This window comes from Cicer arietinum, chromosome 3 (assembly GCF_000331145.2).
Source record: "Cicer arietinum cultivar CDC Frontier isolate Library 1 chromosome 3, Cicar.CDCFrontier_v2.0, whole genome shotgun sequence".
Taxonomy (NCBI): Eukaryota; Viridiplantae; Streptophyta; class Magnoliopsida; order Fabales; family Fabaceae; genus Cicer; species Cicer arietinum.
In genome coordinates, this window is record NC_021162.2 from 61,223,171 (window position 1) to 61,238,899 (window position 15,729).

The 15,729-nt window shown below is 33.3% G+C and overlaps 2 protein-coding genes across 4 annotated transcripts; one reads left to right on the top strand and one right to left on the bottom strand.

The window, feature by feature from the left end:
- The first annotated feature begins 645 nt into the window (after nucleotides 1–645).
- LOC101507787 (signal peptide peptidase-like 2) lies at nucleotides 646–6,875 on the top strand. Of its 3 annotated transcripts, XM_004492688.4 has the most exons (14): nucleotides 646–1,000; nucleotides 2,669–2,827; nucleotides 2,971–3,082; nucleotides 3,233–3,352; nucleotides 3,527–3,678; nucleotides 4,157–4,342; nucleotides 4,587–4,621; nucleotides 4,724–4,886; nucleotides 5,062–5,115; nucleotides 5,340–5,432; nucleotides 5,544–5,686; nucleotides 5,811–5,881; nucleotides 5,998–6,081; nucleotides 6,516–6,875. In XM_004492688.4, the coding sequence occupies exons 1-14, from the start codon at nucleotides 851–853 to the stop codon at nucleotides 6,629–6,631; spliced, it is 1,638 nt and encodes a 545-aa protein (XP_004492745.1). In that variant the 5' UTR covers nucleotides 646–850; the 3' UTR covers nucleotides 6,632–6,875. The 3 variants fall into 3 exon arrangements, with proteins under 3 accessions (XP_004492745.1, XP_012569183.1, XP_012569184.1); XM_012713729.3 differs by lacking the exons at nucleotides 646–1,000; nucleotides 2,971–3,082 and having other exon boundaries at nucleotides 2,687–2,827; XM_012713730.3 differs by lacking the exons at nucleotides 646–1,000; nucleotides 2,669–2,827 and having other exon boundaries at nucleotides 2,977–3,110.
- A 566-nt stretch (nucleotides 6,876–7,441) lies between these two features.
- Nucleotides 7,442–13,916, bottom strand: LOC101508109 (SKP1-like protein 21). Its single transcript, XM_027332234.2, has 11 exons — nucleotides 13,766–13,916; nucleotides 13,229–13,287; nucleotides 12,995–13,097; nucleotides 12,501–12,725; nucleotides 12,193–12,384; nucleotides 11,999–12,109; nucleotides 11,752–11,830; nucleotides 10,748–10,857; nucleotides 10,497–10,642; nucleotides 8,454–8,587; nucleotides 7,442–7,862 (listed from the first exon to the last, which is right to left on the bottom strand). Coding segments are annotated over exons 3-11 (1,035 nt in total). The 5' UTR covers nucleotides 13,031–13,097; nucleotides 13,229–13,287; nucleotides 13,766–13,916; the 3' UTR covers nucleotides 7,442–7,860.
- Nucleotides 13,917–15,729: the final 1,813 nt, after the last annotated feature.

The following is a 15,729-nucleotide window of genomic DNA, read 5'->3' on the forward strand; positions in this document are numbered from 1 at the left end:
AAAGTGAATTATTTAGTTTAGAGAGTAATCCAATAAATTTGTAATGTTGTGTAGATGAGTCACAAATTTGGACTATTTTCAAAATATATGTATATCTCACTTTTATGATCGGCAACATCTCGTACGTAAATTGACTTTCTCTATAATATTCTTATTCTTATTATTTATATATGTTTATGTTTATCTTGTTATCAATCCCTTGAATAAAGCGTGGAAATCACGCACACATAAAGCTCGTGGCCAACCCACCAAAACCAATAACGTAAAATAGATGAAAATTCTATTCAACAGTTACCACGCGGCGTTTTCTTCGTGTTCCATCTTACATTCGACAAACACAAAATATTATTATTGTTATGAAATTCTTGAAATAACTCTTGTTTTTGTTCCATTTAAATATTTTTATATTATCTTAACAATTATGTATATAAAATATTATAAAATTAAATATATGTAATCATAGAATTATAATTAGTATTTTGAATTAATTTGATAAAATTAAAATATTTACTAAGAAGTATTAATTTTACAATAATCAATAAAGATTTCATATTTACTAAGAATGATTAAATAGAATAACTCAAACAAAAATGGAATCAACATGTCCAACTCTATATTATGAAACAAATAAATAAATAAAGTAAATACTTTACGTCCTTTTCTCTCTCTTCACTTTCTCTCACTACACCCCACGATTTCCTCTTCTTCATTTGTACTACAATCTCCATCTTTTTGTTGTTGTTTTTCTTTCCAAAGATATTAACATTTTCCTTTGATACTCCAACCCCTTTTGTTTTCTCAGCTCAAAGTTTTGCATCTAAGAATCAAGATTCTCTCAGTTCTCAACATCATGGTTACATTTGGAGTTTCTACTTATGCTGTCTTCTTCTTCTTCCTCTCTGTGTTCATGCTTTTTCTTACTATGAGTTTTGGTGGAGACATAGTACACCCTGATAATATTGCTCCCAAGAGTCCTGGATGTGACAACAACTTTGTTCTGGTACCAATAAAAATATATATGATTTAGAAGAAAGAAAAAAAATAATTTTGAATTTTGCTTGTTGTACAAATGCCATTCTTATTGCTTCTTCATTTTTGGATTTGTGTTGTTTTGATTTGATGCTAGGAAGTAGGAAAGTGGAGAACAAAGGAGAATTTGAAAAGGAAATTAATTTTCTTTATGGATTTTTTGTTTTTGTTTGAATTTTTAGGAAAATTGAGATTTTTGGGTGGGATCAAAATTGATATTATGGTTTTCTGTTTAGGGAAAGTGAGAATTTTTATTGTTTTTCCTTTCTGCAATGAATGAGGCTCTGTGTGTATGCTCAATTTGAAAATTGATATAATATTTCCTTTTTTGTTCTTTGGGCAGTATAGGTGTTTGGTTATGTTTTAGTTTCCTTGTTGTATCATGCTATGTTATTTTTGTTAATATATTAATTTCTAGCATAACTTTTTCGTATTGCAACTAAAATGAAGGGAAAATTTAATAATAGAGTGATTTGATTAAGGCATTTTTTTTCTTCTAATTGGATTGATTTCTGTTGGTATAGTTTTGTGGTACAGCTCTTTATTATTATTTTGTTCTTTTTTTCTTTTCTTTCTGTGTTTTGCAATAGGTAAAACTGTGTTGTTTTTATTCAATTATTATTATGCTAATTTTGGTATATGTTTAATTTCATATTTTAATCCTTTCTGCCAATCCTAACAATCATGCAAGCTGTCCCCTTTTAGATTTTGGTTCAACTAGACTTGTTTTCTGGATACCACTTAAAACTGATCTTTTTTAAACTTTTCAAAAATTACACTTTAACTATTTGAAAGAGAAGGTAGCGAGAAAACGTAGGAAAGAATGAGAAAAATCAGATATAAAACTTTGTGGATTGAATTCTATTGAAACTGTATTGGAATTGTTAATAGATGATTCAGATTACAGTAATATCTATTTATAGATTTTAGTCCTGTTTGGATAAACAACTTAATTAAACGCTTATCGTTTAAGTGTTTATGTAAAAACTATTTCTAAAACGAAAGATAAAATAAAGTCAAACTATTTTCTTAAGTTATTATGGAGAGTTTATGGACATGTCATAACCTATGTAGCACCAATACTTCAAATTGAAGTCGTGTTTGGTGTTTGAGATATGCCAATGCCCGATACTGACACATGTAGTCATATTCAATTACTTTGATTTTCAAATTATCATCGGTGTCTTGTGTTCGTGTTTGTGTTTGTGTTTCATAGGTCATAATCTATTTTCATAAAGTCTCTCAAATAGTCTCGCAAATGCTTATGTTAATAGAGTAACCGACTTAAATAAGTCGATCCAAGTAAGCTCTTATTATAGAGTACCTGACTTACTGTCAGTTAACAGATTTATCAGAAAGTAACTAACTATTCTCTTACAGCAATGTAAAGAGGCTTTTAGAAACATATATATTGATAAAGCTGTGCAGACACAGTGTATACTAGGAGCTTAAACAAACACACAACACTGCACATAAATATACAATACTCTAACATTATCCACAAATGTCTTAGCTTATGTCTTTCAGGATTTTAGCAAATAACTGTGGCATGTTGCTATTTTCTATGAGTATTGATAGGTCAAAGTATGTACGAGTTTTTTCAGCAGCTTTGACCAATTTTTTTTCTTTCTTTCATTAGGTTAAAATCCCAATTTGGATTGATGGTGTGGAAAGTGACGAGTATGTTGGTGTTGGTGCAAGATTTGGCCCTACATTGGAATCGAAAGAAAAGCGTGCTAACCATACTAGAGTTGCCATTGCAGACCCTCCTGATTGTTGTAGCAAACCTAAAAATAAGGTATTTTAGTTTTATGCTATAAAGAACTTACTGAATAATGCAACTTCTCTGTTGATGTGAAAGCATAGATGTCCACATTAAAAGCTCTAAAATTTTAAATTTATTAATAATTTGTAATATGGAGTGCCTTGAAATTTTGTTAGCTCACTGGCGAGATCATTTTGGTGCACCGAGGACAGTGTAGTTTCACAACCAAGGCAAATATAGCTGAAGAAGCTGGTGCTTCAGCCATCCTGATTATAAATAACCGTGCAGGTGTTTGCATGCAATTTTTCAGTTTAAGGTCATAGTTTTCAAAGAATGTACATAATTTATGTTCCTTAGTTGTTAGAGGAAAAAAAGGTAATTTGCAATGAGAGGTTATATTATTCTTAAGCAATTATTTTTATGTCCTTATTTGTGCAGAACTTTTCAAGATGGTTTGTGAAGAGAATGAAACTGATGTTGATATTGGAATACCTTCTGTCATGCTTCCACAAGATGCTGGTGAAACCTTGGAAAAATATATACATAACAAGTCCACAGGTATGTTTCACTTCCTCATTGAATGTGTCTATCCTTTTGTAATCAATTATGCTTCCCTTGGCCACAGGGAGATTTTTTTTTATAAAAATAACTAGTTTACATTTTGATACCTGATGTGGTTCTGTGTCTTACACGTTATGCTTTGCACTTTTGCATGTGTGTCCGCTCTTAAAGTGTCTGTGCAGTTATACTCTCCACTGCGTACAACGGTCGATATTGCAGAAGTATTTCTATGGCTTATGGCTGTTGGTACAATTCTGTGTGCTTCTTATTGGTCTGCTTGGACTGCCAGAGAGGGTGCTATCGAGCGAGAGAAGCTATTAAAGGTTACTTGGTTCCTTTTCATGTCAATTGCAATGTTGCCAATCCCAGACTGTGAAAATTATCAGTTTATTCAAATTTCACTATGCTACAGTTCTATAGCACTACTATAGCTGCTAGTTGAAAATACTTTATACTAAATAGCGTATAGCATAACAATAGTGATTTGTTCAAAGTCCGCTACAGCATAGTGTTGTAGTGTCGTTATAGCTGCTATTTGACAACACCACTCAATTGTATTTGTTTTCTTATTTATAAAAGAAAATACTATTTGTACAAAGAAAAAACAAATGCTGAAAAGACAACAACTCAATAAAGCTCTGTTGTTCCTCACAGACCTTTCACAGAGGAATCCTTTATCAACAGTTTCTTCTCATTTTTGAGATGAACTACTTTTGTTATTTGTGAAGGAAACTTCTCAATTCTCATATTTAAAAACTCATTATTCTGATAGTAATATATATAGAACATTTACAATTGCAGGATGATTCAGATGAGTATCTAAATAATACAGATAATGCTGGTTCCAGTGGTTATCTGGAAATAAGTACTGTGGCAGCAGTTTTGTTCGTTGTGATCGCTTCATGTTTCTTGCTTATGCTTTACAAACTAATGGCATCCTGGTTTGTTGAAGTTCTGGTGGTTCTATTTTGCATTGGTGGGGTTGAGGTGAGTTATTATTTTTCCTTGATTCTTGATGATTACTCTTAGAATATATGAAAATATCGTATAACCTCTCGACATAATGTTAGATATCTTAGATTATCTCTTGAAATTAGTTTTCATATTTCTTAGTTATTATCGTAATATGGTATCACTCCAAACACTAGCAAATGGCCCTATAGTCATTGGATTGCAGTTTGATGTTATTGTTGACACATCAGTTGAATCTTTATTCTTTGCATGTTTTCAGGGACTGCAAACTTGCTTGGTGGCTCTTTTATCATGGTAAGTCTTCTTGTATATCCTTGTATATATGAAGGAAGGTGAATTGGGTGAGGTGAACAATTAACCAAAATGGCATCAAGTTGACAACAAATTGTTTTATAGTTTCAGATGGTCTCAACATGCTGCACAAACATATGTTAAAATACCCTTCTTTGGTGCTGTGTCATATCTCACACTTGCTGTTACTCCCTTCTGCATAGCGTTCGCCGTGCTTTGGGGAGTTAAACGCCATGCATCGTTTGCTTGGATTGGTCAAGACATTCTTGTAAGAACGGTTCTTTTACTTAACCATTGTTTGTTTGGTCAAATTTCTTTTCTCTTCAGTTCATGTTTTTAGACTGATTGTTTCAAATAAAATATAGAAATTTATGTCACAATCATGAGCATACTCTTTACTGCATTATCGCAGATTTTCCTCATGAGCGAACTCATGTTTTCAGGGTATCGCTTTGATAATTACAGTTCTTCAGATTGTCCACATACCAAATCTCAAGGTGGTGATTATTCACACTTCATTTTTTACTCTTTCTGAATTTTAAAAAGCTTGTTTTGGCTTTATCTCCTACTTAGGTCTGTTGTTGACATTCTTATCAAATTTTGAGCTTGGAATGTCTAAATGGAGCCTTAATATCAGAAAAACAATTGAATATGTATTTACTTTATTCTGGTGACCTTATTTTATTAATAATGACTCTAAGGTATACATTGTTTTCATAAGGTTGGAACTGTTCTTCTCAGTTGTGCCTTCCTATATGACATTTTCTGGGTGTTTGTATCTAAATGCTGGTTCCATGAGAGTGTGATGATAGTGGTGAGTGTTTCAAGAAAGCTCTCTCATTCCTACCATTTTTTTTCAGTTTGATTTTGTTCTCCCATTTCCCCTTAAAATTTAAATAAATGCTACATTTTCACTTCATTACAGGTAGCTCGCGGTGATAAGAGTGGAGAAGATGGTATCCCCATGCTGCTCAAGATACCGCGTTTATATGATCCTTGGGGTGGTTACAGTGTCATCGGTTTTGGGGACATAATCTTACCAGGGCTTCTAGTAGCATTTTCATTAAGGTTGAATTGAATATCTCACATGGATATCTTATTCCTTGTAAAATAAAAGTTTGATACATGAAGAGAATGTTATGTGTCTTGTTAACGGTTCATGAACTCGGTTATTCTATTGATAACTTTATAGGTATGATTGGTTAGTGAAGAGGAACCTTCGATCAGGGTACTTCTTGTGGGCAATGGGTGCTTATGGTTTAGGTATGCTGTGTTTGATTTTAGGAGAGTTTTCATTGATAGGATATGTTATCTGAGTAACTTTTCTTGATTAAGTTTGGTTTACAATTTACATCATTTTCCTTGAATTTGATCTGCAGGTCTCCTCGTCACATACATAGCTTTGAATTTGATGGATGGACATGGTCAACCAGCTTTGCTGTATATAGTCCCATTTACACTTGGTTAGTAAAATCATCACAGATAAATTCATATCACAAAACAAGTACTGATTATTATTACAACTAAGTGGTTGAACAAGTTTCAATTAAAGGTCAAATCAACTGGGAGGACTTGAGTTCGATCTTTACTCGGAATAATGTTTGGTCAAACTTTACTTACCTTATAACCGAATCCTAAATTACTATGACTCATTTCCCCTTAGGAATTGAAGGGTTAAAGACAAAAACTTATGCACAAAGAAATATTTGAACTTGTTCCATGGCTGTTGAAAGCGCCTCGTGGGACTAATGCAAAGTTTTATCCATGTTTCTTATGGTCGTTTCTCTTTCACTAGTCATAGAAGGCCTACTACGAAACACTGTGCCATATGAGGCATATTAGGTAGCAGCATCAAAACTGGTACAATTTTTTAAACATTCTTTTTCTGTATATGCAGGAACCTTTTTGTCATTGGGAAAGAAGAGAGGTGAACTCAAGATTTTATGGACAAGAGGGCAACCAAAAATGCCTTGCCCTCACATCCAAGATGATCATCAACCAATGGGCCAGTGACCTCAGTAGAATAGTATTGTAGATGTTAGTTTACAGGAGACACTTATAACAAACCTTAGGAGATTATGTAACATTTGTAGATCTGTCATAACAAGTTTTCAGCCAAATGACGCATGCAGTGTACTTAAATCAGTAGCTGAGACTTGAGATACACGCCTGACTCTTAGATGTTGAAGGACAAATGAATCTGTTTGTACTTTGTTGTAAGATTGGACCCTTTTTTTTTATGAGAAAGTTTTTCTGATGTCTTTTCTTTTTTTGGATAACATTTTCAATGTCAAACAACACAAAGATTTCATAGTATTGCCAGTAACTTGAGTTCCATAATGAGAAAATATGACGAGGATGATGATATAGAAATTATATACTGTTTGTGAATTGAAGGTTGTCTAAATTTAACTTTCTGGAAAATTATTCCATATTATGAACTATCAATGCATCACATACATTTGCAGTGCTGAATCAGGCTCAGTTTCAACCAGTAGCATTAACTAATTTCAAATGGATACCAACACTATGAAGCACCTTCAAAATGATGCATATAAAGCTCACATAAAATGGGGATGTTATTTAAGGAAAAGAAATCAAATAAGAAAGAAGGAAATTATCAATTTATCAGAACTAGCCCTGAAGTCCACTATTAATATCAAAAAATTATTCACCATCAATTAAACATGCATTAGAACATCTCTTAAAAGTATTTAATCACGGTAACAAACTAACAACTACTTCAAAAGGCCAACTTCAATGTTTTGTTGGTGCAATATTGAGTAATAGTATCAAAATGCTTTCCACGAGCAATGGATCAAATCATCAAATGTCAACCAATTTTTTACCTAACATTAATAAACCAACAGGCACAGATGAGCCTTTAAACCTTTTTTGATCTAACATTACATGAATCATCCAGTCACAAATTAGCCTTTAAATCAAAACTCATAAAGGACCAAACAGAAGGCAAATGCACAAGATATATACGTCCCTTACACGCGCAGAAAACAGTTTTTATTTCTTTCCTTTAAGTACAATAGACAGCCCCCAGCATCAAATTGCGCCCGGGCTACGCACCAGCAATGAAGTGCGGAGAATGAAGTTAAACAGTAAATGGGAAAAATAAAGACAACTGACATGCCACACTTTTCTAGAACTTGTCAGCAACTCTCAAAATTGTTCCAGCCATTGGCCAGATAGGTAGGCTTGCGCGGATTCTTTTCCATTCTTAAGTCCAGTCCTGTACATGGAAAGATATATATTAGAGTTGTGGATGACACCGAAAGTGACTGAAATGGTATGAAACGGTATCAATTTTTAACATGTTCTATCAAAATATAGGGAGGCCATACTCAAATGAAGGAGATAGAAACCAGGCTACAGTTTCACAAATTCATGTCAGGTTCAGAGGTGATATCAGAAGAAAACTTCATTGGCTAAATGGCGTATCATGGTTCCGAAAGTTGACAGTAGATGATAAGATGCAATTTTTACTACGCATAGTATGGTGTGCTAATGGTGACGCTTGAGCCCATAGTTTTAACTGTTGGATAAGAATTTATACTATCCAATGAATCCAACAGTTAAAACTAATGGTATATCGATGCGGTGAAGGCTAGGGTGAGTATATAAGCATAAAAATAAAAAAAATAAAAAACAGAAAGAGCAAATTTGAAAAGAAATGGAATGCTAAGAATATTTATTGTACTAATATGTTGTAAGCTACTAAAATGAAAAGGATAAAACACAACCATTATAGAAAACTTAAAAATTCAGCTAGCATGTGAATCACAGATATTAAAATAACTGCAAACAAAAAGAAAAAACATACAAATATTTCGCCTTAGAAAACCATTCCCATTGGTCGCGAACAGCATTGTCTTCCTCTCTTGTCCTGGTGATAAAAATTCTTGAATCCGTTCTGGCCAGTCAGAATTTAAACGACGGGCAAAATCTTCTACTTCCCTGTGTCAAAGGGAATCGAACAAATAAGAACCTATGTACATATCATTTTAAAAGCACAATTATACAACCATCACGTGAACATCCCTGTATATCAAATTGATAGCTTTGTTACCGAAAATTAATGTGGAAAAGAGATACAGGAAAGACTATTAACAAGAATGTCATGAACAAAAACTTGGAGCTAGCTCAAGTGGATAAGAGTGGGTGGGTAGAAGGCATAGGTTCAGTTCCTTGTAAACCAGAGAGAGTGTCTAGTAAGCTTAGGCAACAACTGAAGCAAAGTTTTCCGGTGGGTTTGCTAAATACTTATACGGGATAGTTTGGATAAATAGCTTAATTACGCTCTTATTGAATAATCCCTTATCGTTGTTAAGATCTCTATTATTGGGTCTCCCACAAAAGTCCACACTTCAGATGTCTAATCTTGAGCGTGTTGAGATCCCAAGTCACTAAAGATACGCCAAATCAGTCCTTATAAGGCTTGAGCATCCTCACCCCTATGACCTTGCTTTTGGGGTTGAGTTGTGCCCAATTCAAATTTTAAGATGGTATCAAAGTCTATCCTAGATTTGCTATTAGGTCATCCATACATGTCCACACTCCAAATGTATAGCCTTAAGCAAGAGGCGAGGTGTTAAGATCTCTATTATTCGGCCACCTATATCTCTCCACACTTTAGATGTCCAGCCTTGAGCATGAAGGATTGTGCTGATATCTCCTGTCGACTAGAGATATGGTCAAATTAGTCCTTATAAGGCTTGGGTGGCCCTTCCTTGAACAAGTTTATGGGGTTGAATTAAGCCTAGTCCATGTTCTAAGATGATATAAGAGCTTATCCCCGACTTGTTGGGCCGCACATATTTGTCCATGTTCCAGATGTCTATTCTTGGGAGTAAGAGTGAGTTAAGATCTCTGTTACTGGGCTACCCACAATTTTCACGCTTCAGATGTTCAATCCTGAGAGTGAGAGGTTGTGTTAAGATCCACATCCACTAGAGATATGGTCAAATTAGTTCTTACAAGGGTCGAGCACCCCTCACCTCCACGAGCTATTTTTGGAGTTGAATTAGCGCTAACCCAAATTCTACGAATCATATAAGTGTTTATGTATAAACTATACCTATAATCAAAGAGGAAATAACAGTAAACTCTGCATATACTCTATATTAGTTGTTTCACTTTCTATAAGCTATCCCAAGGAGCTTTTGAAAACAAACTAAGAACAACTTTATGGACATATCAAAAACCCTTCCAGCAATTTACGAAGTGTTTATGAAATAAGATAAACCTAGAACAGCTTTTCCAAATTCCCCCTATGTATGTTGACCAATGTTACACTGAACCAAGAAGAGAGAAGTAATATTTTTAGTTAAATTTATCCACACCAAATCAAAACCATGATATTTCCTAGCCAACAGTTTTACAATATTCAGGATCATGAAAAATCCACTGCTAGACTGCTATTAAATACAATATTACTAAATTTATCATTCTCCTCCAAAATCAGGACCAAGATTATAAAATTCAAGTCTAAATCCAAGTTATCCGACTAAGGTTTTCTTTTTGAAGAAAAATCCAACCAATGTTATCTCAGTGTTGTCATTTTTCCCTCTCTATGAAGAACACAACCCCTTCATTCCATTTTCGACCAGCTATAGATGATCCAAAAAGTACAATTTGTAGAAGGATAGAGTTCAATCATTCTGATGCTTTGTAATGTCCTCTGCATATGCTATATACCCCATAAAAATATTTTCAACAATGCTACGGACCACTAATGAGAGGAAAAGCTAGTGATCTGCGACTGCAACTATGCTAAGATAATGACTGACAGCCATCGACAAAGGAAAATAAAAATTAGATTTTATAAACAATTAGTGCAAACAATGTACTTAGAATGAAGCCCAACCTGTCAATTTTTGCCTTTAGCGCAGGATCGATCTCATCATCTACATCTCCGTCATCAAACTCTTTATGACCAAAAGTGTCATCTTCTGTATGCATATTTGAGGTCCCAGCAATTTCATCAAACACACCACTATGACCACTTTCCTCCTATCGCAAGAAAACAGGCAATAAATACTTTTAGAATTTGTATGACAAATAAATGAGTTTGTTTATTAGAAGACTAAAAAAACAGCAAAGGAACATGACATTTACAGCAACATCTTTTTTCAATTCAGAAGCTTCTGTCGAAGAAGAGCTCTTTTGCTGCTCCTTTTTTCTTCTGTTCTTCTTTTTATTCTTAGAAGGTTTAGACACTTTTGGATCTGTGAAAAAATATTCACCCTTGATTAGCCATTACAGGAAACAAACTTGAACATAATTAAAGAATCTATAGCTTTCAAACAAATCCTACGCAAAAGAACAAGAGAACAGTTTTACAATGAAATGAAAAGTAGATACTGCAAGACAAGCGGGCAATAAAATTATCAAGCACAATGCTATAGATGTTAGACATAGTGACACACAGGGTTCAGTGAAAAATATGCCATAAACTGATACACTAGTAATGTTAGAACGAATATTCGATTGGCAACTTCTCATTCCTAATCCTATCAGTATCTTCCTTGTAATATATTTATTATCGTCTTTTTATTTATCCTCTCTTTTTTGGATTAATACTTCATCTCTTTTCTTGTCATGTCTCTCTTGACATTGTTCCCTGTTTCATTCCCCTCTCAAAGCAATTCACATAAATGGTTTCTTTGTCTATTGCCTCATTCTCTAGACTCTTCTTGCAATTCTTAAGAGTTCGTGACAGACCAGAACCATAGCAAATTTGCTTGAGACAAAGAGAAATGCTTGAGAAAGAGGAGAGAAAATTGATTGATGAATGGATTTTGGAGATCCCCCAAAACTTCAGCGCATTAAAGACAGACTAAAAATAAGCATATTGAGTTAATTTGGTTATCTTAAGACTTTGTGGAATGATATGGTGATATCACTGAAATATTGAATTAATGCAACTGTTTTTATAAACAATTATCTGTTAACATGGACTAATTAGTAATTACAACAGGCAGAAGAAAACTTTCATGTGGACTATAGTAATATTAAAAATAAGACTTCAATCAGGGATGGGCTGGTACACAGTTCATCGATCTACAGGCAGAAAGCAGGAAGTAAATTCGATGAAAAGGGATGAAAGATTTTTAATTTACCTGCATCATCTCCATTAATAAAAGACAAAAGGTCATCAACTGAACGTTCATCCACGCGCTCTTCTTCTAATTCAACATTCTGAAACATGTGAGAGATCAACTCTTATTAAAGTCAACAGTTTAGGACATATTAAAAAGATGACATTCAAGCAAAAATCTCTCAGCATTAAGAAATAATAAAGACAACACTCGACAATGATATATACTGTTATTATATTATTTAAATAAAGAAAGAAGATTGTGGTACCTTTAACCTCTCACGCTCTTTCAGTTCTTTCCTTTTTTTCGCATACAAACGGTTCAAAAGCCTTATCCTCGGATCATCAGTTGAGTTTCTCAGAGGCTCCAATTTCTCTTCCTGGATCAAAAGTACGTGTGAGAAATGAAAATTGAACACAAAAGGCATAATCAGAATACATAGTTCTCGCAAGCACAGATTACCTCAGTAAGATCATCCGGCAAATGAAATATCTCACGAATCTCCTCTGGAGATTTTCCTTCAATTATTCTTGCAAGTGTACGACTCGTAAGATCCACCAGCGGCCTCAATTGAAGGCTGTCTGCGGCAGATGTCAAGTCACAGAGCCGTTTGGTATCCATCCTTATGAATTTTTCATCGTGAGACTTCCGCTCCTACACCAAGAATACTCCCTATGTCAAATCATCTATGACATTTATTATTTTTCAGCCTTAAATTGTCTTGTATATAGATAACAATGATGGAAAAGCATTAAAGAAGGAAGTAGAACCTTGTTTGAGCGACCAGGTAATTGATGAAAACGGCAATAATCAAGAACTAAGCTCAACATCGCAGGAGTGACTTTCTCAGGAAGGCATATCGCACAATTTTTGGAAGATCCTGTGCCTTTTTGTATTATTTCTTGACAAATGAAGGGGCAAAACATTGCAATTTCTTGTTCCACCTGTTGGATAGAACCATCCGAAGTCTTAAGCCAAATATAGGGCTTCATCATCTGAAAATGAAAATTCATCATAATTACAACTTAAGTTCAATGTAGAAGGTAAGCCAACAAGCTATTGATTCCATGGTAGAGCTGTGTAATTAGGTTTAAGTGTACTAGTTTTGTCTTTTACAGATCTAGCAGGCAGAGAGAAAAAAAAATTAAATTTGGTTTAACTTAGAATGCTATAAAAGAGACAACATTGAGCATATTCAAGAATTCAAGGTATCTATTAGAGAGAGAGAGAGAGATACTAATGGGAAAGAAGTAAGATATCATACCTCAGGTTTAGTAACCGGCATGTCGCTTTTGGACATAAAAAAACCAATTCGAAAACTAAAATCTGCTGATATTTGAAGTTTCTCGCAAAGGTGGAAACTTAACCTTCAAGTCAAGACACAATCAGATAACACATTTAAGTACTTCTTCCCTCAGAATTAAGTCTTGGCAGCAACATTTCTCAAATGTACATTGTCCACCGAAGTAATTGCAGTGATATACACAAATCTCCTTACCACAAAGCAAAAGAGCAGAATGGAGAATAATTCACCAACTTCCAAATTTAAAGTGATAGCTGAAAATACATAAATAACAAAGTCACTATTTTTGCTAGTTATCCAATCAAGAACAAAACAAAAGCTCTTATCCATCACACCAAGGATTCCAATACACTAAACCCCTCCATCCAATACTTCATTGAAAAGTAAAAATAAAAAATTTAAATTTTATCATTCTCATTTCAAAATAATTAATAACCCTTAGCACCCGCCATCTTTGCTTATATCATCATTTCCATTTTCAAGCAAGCTAATAAAAAACAAAATTCAAAGAGCAACAACAAAAGAAGACTAATTTTCTTCTAGTATATTTAAGAAAGAAAAAAAAAACATTTTGAAGACAACCCGTGATTCTATACAACGAGTTAAGCTTAAGACAAGTAATATGTGGCAAACAAAAAACAATGGTAAACATTGAAATGAAGGGTTAAATGCATTTAGAGAGAAAAACTAGAAAAGAGAGAGAGATAGAGGAAAAGGTTGAGCGTGAAGTACCTGAGAAGACAAAAGAGAGAGGGAATTGCTTTGAAATGGAGGGAATTGGCGGTTGTCGGCGATGAACAGAAAATGGATAGATAGAATAGAAGAGAGAGAAAGAAGAGAGAGAAAGGAGACGGCGATTTTGATATGACAAAAATTAAAAACAAAAATGAAAATTGGTTTATGGGCCTTATCTTTGGGCCATTGTCGATTTAGAATTTGTAATTGCTATTTGAATCACTAGTTTTTACTAATACATCTTTCATTTTTTCAATTTCTCTGATTTTTATTTTTTGTTAATTAAAATGGACCAATTTTTTTGCTTTCAATAATACCCCTAACCCGATCATCTTCATGATTTATAGTTGTAGGTTTATGTTATTACTTCATCATACGCAAAAAATAAGGTTAAATAAAAGTAATTCAATTTAAGCGGTTTCAAAGAAAAGGAATAGAAAAACACGGATCAATAATAAAAGATAATGAGAATGCTAAATAATTTAAGAGGTTAAAATTTTGAGCAATTATAACTTCAATACTTATCAAATTAGAACATTGTGAATTATAATGGTTTCACTTTTGCTCAAAGGCTCTTCGAACAATAAAATGTCAAATAATTTTTTTTTCTTTAGTTTTTACAAAACCACAAAATATCAAATGTAGTAAAAAAGAAAAATTAACCCTAAAAGGTTGAAGAGTTGTATCTCAAAATTGACTAGTTGTGAATCAATTAGGTATTGATCAATACAATGATAGACCATATTTTATGGTGGATCAAGATCATATATATCAATCCTTCTTATCTACCAAAATCTGATTTATTTAACTAACTAATATATTATACTAAAAATAAAAATTATCATTATTGTCTCAATCACGATCTAACTCGATTAGACAATTGAACTATGACTGAGTGCATGTATTGATTCAATTACTACTTTGCTTTCAAAAATTTCGAGTAATATAAACAAGAAAAAATAACTGATGAATATTGTTGAGACAAAGTCTCAAATTAATGTTTTGATGATAATTAAACAAAAGGTTAATTAAGACTTCTAATTATAATTCTAAGTGTTTTGGTATTTAACATGTTTATTTGAGTTTGTTAAAACAAGATAGGTACCAAGCATTACAAAGCAGATCTTATTAAAATCAAGAAAGCAAAATTAGTAAAACGAAGAACGTTCAGATTTCTAGAAAACGAAAAACATTCTCCACATCTGCAATAAACAAGAATGATCATATTTTTATGTAAAAGATAAGATCCAGGAAGTGTTATCCATTCCATATATTCATCAGAAATATATAAGGATCAATTTAAGCAAGAATTATTATAGAATTCGAAGACTCAACACCTTGCTTCATAAAATGCATAAAGCAAGATCATTCTCCAAGTCAAGCAAGTGCAAGTACAACTCACAGGTTGTTAAATACACTGTTGTTGTACCTTCAAACAGACCTGCACATGTGACTCAAAACTTGTAATCATTTAAGACAACTGTCAAGATCACAAATATAATTGGATCACAAGAACATTCTTGGTTTCAGCAAGAACAATCTTGCTTTATGGTTGATCTTATCCATTCACTTACTCATGACATATGACCTACTTTCAACGGTTAAATAAGTTGCCATAAGCTCTCTTGAAGCCTGTAAATAAAGTTTCACGATGAAGAACAAACCAAAACTCAAAGTGTCAAGCAAAAAATCACTCATTCAATCATACTCGAGCGTCTTAAAATCATGCTAAGTTGTAGTTCCATTCTTAGTGTGATATTAGAATCAGTGACTACTGAATTCTAAAATATAAAATCTATTTCTCAAACAAGAGTTGAGCAATACCCAAATTCTAACATTCTCAAAATCATTACTTGTTTTGGATGCAACAAACAAGGACATTATAAAACTGAATGTCCATTGAACAAAAGAGTACTAAAGAAATTCCCCTTAAAGAAGAAGTCAATGATGGCAACCTGAGA